The 5,138-nt window shown below is 48.2% G+C and overlaps 1 protein-coding gene across 1 annotated transcript; it reads right to left on the bottom strand.

The window, feature by feature from the left end:
- Nucleotides 1-863: 863 nt before the first annotated feature.
- On the bottom strand, nucleotides 864-4,534 carry LOC132901338 (uncharacterized). The gene is made up of 2 exons (XM_060943654.1): nucleotides 4,452-4,534; nucleotides 864-4,208 (listed from the first exon to the last, which is right to left on the bottom strand). Exon 2 carries the CDS (start codon nucleotides 2,904-2,906, stop codon nucleotides 879-881), a length of 2,028 nt encoding a protein of 675 aa, XP_060799637.1. The 5' UTR covers nucleotides 2,907-4,208; nucleotides 4,452-4,534; the 3' UTR covers nucleotides 864-878.
- Between the last annotated feature and the right edge of the window lie 604 nt (nucleotides 4,535-5,138).

The raw sequence follows: 5,138 nt of genomic DNA, 5'->3' as shown, positions 1-5,138 counted from the left end.
CCGACTTCGGAGTGTCCATCTTCATCAGTCATCTTCAGGTAGGCGACTGCTGCAGTTGCTTTGGTTGAAGCATCCGCAAACACACACAACTCTCTCAAGCTTGCTGCAGAGGTGGAGAGAGACGTGTAGCAGCAGGGGATGTCTATGTCTTGAAGGCATTGTAGGGAGGACTTCCATTTCACCCACTCTGCTTTGAGGTGTTCAGGTAACGGAGAGTCCCACTCACCATTTTCCATGGTCAGCTCTCTTAGCAGCGATCTTCCTTGTATGGTGACAGGTGAGAGAAAGCCAAGCGGGTCGAAGATGCTGTTTATGGTTGAGAGCATGCCTCTGCGTGTGAAGGGCTTGTCGTCTATCTGCACTTGAAAGGTGAATGCGTCTGTGACAATGTTCCAGCTGATACCCCAGCTATGCTGCATGGGGACATCATCAGTGGCAAAGTCCAGGTCTTTGATGCTGCTTGCATGGTCCTCAGGGGGAAATTCAGCCATTATCGCTGCGCTGTTTGATGTAATCTTGTGCAACCGAATGCGGTTGTGGGAGAGCATCTCTTGCACTCGCTTCACCACACTGATGGCCTCGGACTCTGTTGCAAACGACTTCAGAGCATCGTCTACATAAAAGTCTCTCTCGATGAATGCTCTGACATCTGAGCCGAACTCAGATTCTGCTTCTCTCGCTGCCCTTCTAAGGCAGTATATTGCTACAGCAGGAGATGGTGTGTTGCCAAACACGTGGACACACATTCTGTAGTCCACAATGTCATTGTCCCAGTTGTTGACACGAAACCACAGGAACCTCAGGTAGTCTCTGTGCTCCTCCTTGACTACAAAGCAGTAAAACATGTGTTGAATATCTGCAGTCACAGCAATTTTCTCTCATCTGAACCTGATGAGGACACCTAACAGGTCATTGTTCAGATCTGGGCCTTTGAGCAGGACATTGTTAAGTGAGATCCCTTCATACTGGGCACTTGAATCAAACACTATTTGAATCTGTCCAGGTTTCTTGGGATGGTAGATGCCAAAAGACGGCAAATACCAGCTTTCTTGTCCTTCTTGGAGGACTGAGGCAATCTCTGCATGCTGACTGTCAATCATTTTTTGCATGAACTGCATGAAATGTTCCCTCATGACAGGATTTTTCTCTAGTGTGTGGCAAACTGACTTAAGTCTTTTTATAGCATAGTCTCTGTTGTTGGGCAGATGTTTTCTCGGAGCCCTGAAAGGTAAGGGTGTGACCCAGCTTTGGGTGCTATCTTGACATACCTCACTATCCATGATCTTCAGGAAGTTGAGGTCATCGATAGATGGAGCAGGTTGGTGGTCTTTGTTGGTGCAGTGGAAAATGGAGGACTCCAGGTCGTCCCCGTGGAGCAGAGGAGCAGTGTGAGCAGCGGCTTGCTGAGGCGGAGGAACTTGAATGACTGAGTGGCTGTGTGGAGAGTCTTTCACGCATAGCTGGCTGTGGCAGGGTGCGAGGTAGCTGGGTCGGCCATTTCCTAGGACGCATGTCTTGAGGGAAGTGACTGAGGAGGGGTGGTGCGCTGTGCCAAGGCAGACATCACCGACCACCACCCAGCCGAGGTCTAACTTTTGAGTGAATGGGGCATTGTCTGGGCCGTTGATTTGTTTCCTGACCTTGTGTATTTTCAAAATGTCTCTTCCTAGCAACAACAGTATTTGAGCATTAGAGTCTATGGGGGGAATCTCACTGGCTATGCATCTCAGGTGAGGGTGATGCAAAGCTGCACTGGGTGTTGGGATTTCAGACCTATTGTCTGGGAGTTCATCGCATTCAATGAGGACTGGTAGAGGGATGCAGGTCTTCTCGTCCAGTGACTCCAGCATGTAGCCACACGCTCTCCTACCGAATGTTTCCATACTGCCCACACATGTCTTGAGAGTGTACGAAGATGGGGTGCTTTTGTCGCCGAATATCTCAAAGAATTCTGATCGTGCAAGGGACTTGTTACTTTGCTCATCGATGATAGCATATACTCTAGTTGCTGCTTCTCTCTGGCCTTGTGGGTAGACAGTAACTAAACATATTTTGGAGCAACCTCTAGTGCTCATCCCCTCACCACATACTTCAGTGCACTTAGAGGAGACAACCTCTGGAGGCTGCTGGTTCTCACGGTCCTCCCTGCCATCCTCTGACGCAGGTGGGGGTGGCTTTGCTTTCCATGGTGAAGGACCTGGGTGGAGGGCTTCGACATGCTTGTTGCTCTGACATTCAGCACATGTTATGGTTTTGTCACAGTTCTTTGCAATGTGTGTGGTTGAAGCACAACACCGATAGCAGATGGAATTGTCTTTGAGATATTGTTTACGGTCAGCTAGCAGTTTGTCTCTAAAGCTCCTACATGCTCCTAATGAATGGGGCTTTTTGTGGATTGGGCAATGCTTGGTGAGATCTGAAGTGTCAGTTACAGGCTCACCTTTCTGGCTGGACTCGGCAACTTGAGTTTTGTGGACTGCAACGGGCTGATTCACTTTGCTCTGGAAGCTTTTGGGCTTGTCTCTGTTTGTGGCAGGTTGAGGAGGCATTGTGACTCTGAAACTGGGATCATTTCTTGCCTTGGCTTGGCTCTGAATGAAATTGACAAACACACTGAATGGAGGGAAGGAGATCTGGTACTCACGCTTTACCTGAGAACCGTAGAACATCCACTTCTCCTGTAGGCTGTACGGGAGCTTTTCTACGATTGGGGCTACTCCCCTAGCAGTGTCTAAGTAAGCTAGTCCTGGAAGAAATCCATCCTGCTTTGTGGCATACAGTTCTTGTAATAAGTCGGCTAAGTCACGTAGCTTGGCTGGCTCTTTGTTTGATATTTTCGGGAAGCTTTCTAGTCTGGTGAACAGCGCCCCTTCAATGGCTTCAGGGGTGCCGTAGCACTCTTCCATGCACTGCCAGATGGCATCAAGGCCACCCTGGGGGGTTCTGATGTATGCTGCTCTGAGCCTACGTGCTTGCTCGGACAACTCTTTGCCAAGCCATTTGATGAGGAGGTCAGTCTCTTCTGCTACTGTCAGGCCTATATTGTCTATGGCATTGCAGAATGAGGCTTTCCACACCCAGTAATTCTCTGCCTATCATCAAACTTCATCAGTCCAGTGGAGACGATTTGATTTCTAGCAATGAACTTTGCCAGGTCAGCCGTCGGGGAGCTGTGGTCATCTGGGGCAGATGTGTGACACAGCGAGGCAGGGCGTGGAGCAGGAGCGGGAAGCCCATAGTCTTTTCCTCCCTGCCATGCTTTGTTGCTGGCTTGGGGTGGCGTGTAGTTCGCACTCGCAGGTGGCATGGGTGGCTGTTGTAGCTGTAGTGGTAACTGTGGCAGTGATGGCAGCTGCCTTGGAGCTGATGTTGGTCTCTGGGTCCATGCTGGGGAATGCATTGGTGTCTGTGCAGGAGCTGTCATTAGATGCTGCGTTGGAGGACATGCTGGTGGAAACTGGTGACTGTGTAGGTTGGGCGAAGTGGTGGGGCTTTCTTGCTTTATCTGTCTTTGTGTTGGCACATTGTGTGCAGTGAAGTACCTTTGGTCCAGCTCTGATCCAGGTTGCCCGAGACTGCTGTCGTCATCTAATTCAGCCTGAAGAACTGCTGCTTCGGCTATTGCAGCCTCCATTTCTTTCTTGCACTGCAATGCTTCTAATTCAGCTTCTGCTTTGGCTTTCTGAAGTTTCAGTGCCATTTCTCTTTCAGAATAGGCAGCTTTGGTTCTTGCTGCTTGGGCTTTTGCCTTAGCAGCTGCTAACATTGTGCTCTTTCAAGAGCTGCTGGTTGACCCCTGTTGGGATGGAGCACGAACAGATCATGAGGCAGATAGCTCTGATCTCACCTCCCAGTCTCTGACTTCTGCTTCAGTCACACCGGGGGGGGAGTGGCATTTCGGTCGGGTGATCCATGTCTTATGGAGCAGGCAAGTCTGGACAACTCCCGTGGTGAGCGCAGATTAATGGCATTGTCTTGACAGCCAAAAGTTCTTAGTAGCAGGCGAAGTTCTGTCTAATTCTTGACAGGCGAGGGTCTGCCCTTTTACTGTACTGGCCTCACTAAGCGTATGTGTACTCAGCTATCCAGCACGTATAAACGGCTAGGTGAGGTGAACAAAGAAAAGATGCCGAGGGTATCCAATTCCTTTTCTCCTCTCCTTTATTTTACACACAAATTGAACATATGTGCAAAATCACGCCATAAAACTGAAAGCAAACACAAATAAAGACATCTTTTTAGCACATATTCGCTGTCTAAGTCATTTCAGACTCCACATGTAACTTACTGTATGCATTGTTTTACATTGAGCATGCTAGCCGCCATTACTTGGAACACAAAGAATCTACTCATTGTAGAAATACATCCATTTACATCTTAAACATTCTCTTATTTCACCTAAGAAACGTAAAGCATTTAACACAATATATTATGAACACAGCATTACTTACGGGCATTGCCCCCATGGGGTATAAAGAAACTTTAGAAACTTGTAAGCAGGAGGCACATGTAGAGTGGCTTGCTCTGGCAAACGTCTCTGTCTTTTCTGAAAACAGGAAATCGAAACTTAACTGTATACCTTTGCACTGCGTTACCACTAGTGGTCAGTAGATGGCGCCTGTGCATTGCAAACCACAGGAAAAACCTTATTCAGGAACACAAAATGGATATATATGGTCATTAAGACCAGCACAGGTGTGAGTCGGTCAGCAGGAAGGTCAGCCATCTTCTGGTCCTCCAAACTTCCTCACAGCCTGCGGCAGGTAACACACTTGTGAATGACAGAAGACACCAGATGCTTGATCCCAATTACCCAGTATCCAGCTGATCTAATGGCTCCTTCTGTAATATGTCACCTTTGGTGAGCTACTTGTTCATGAAAGTGTCCATGCGTGGAATAATCAGTGGGTGTTTTTCTTCTTTTGTCAGATCAGCACAAGAAAGACGACCTCCAATACGAAGCAGACCATCTTCATCCACAATCGGATTGAGCTTTTTGAGTGTGCTTTGCTTAGGGAAGGTCTGTCCGCCTTCAAAACATTTAAATTCCTCCTTAAAGGCACTGTGCTGCACAGAGCGGATGATCACAGCTTTGGCTTTTAAAAGCTCACTTATGCTAGATACACCTCCAAAACACT

This window comes from Neoarius graeffei, chromosome 17, assembly GCF_027579695.1.
Source record: "Neoarius graeffei isolate fNeoGra1 chromosome 17, fNeoGra1.pri, whole genome shotgun sequence".
NCBI classification, from domain to species: domain Eukaryota; kingdom Metazoa; phylum Chordata; class Actinopteri; order Siluriformes; family Ariidae; genus Neoarius; species Neoarius graeffei.
This window is presented reverse-complemented; position numbering and strand designations above follow the sequence as displayed.

Bases quoted from the DNA above. Each gene is read 5' to 3' on its own strand.
- LOC132901338 (XM_060943654.1), bottom strand. From the start codon at position 2,906: ATGGAAGAGTGCTACGGCACCCCTGAAGCCATTGAAGGGGCGCTGTTC.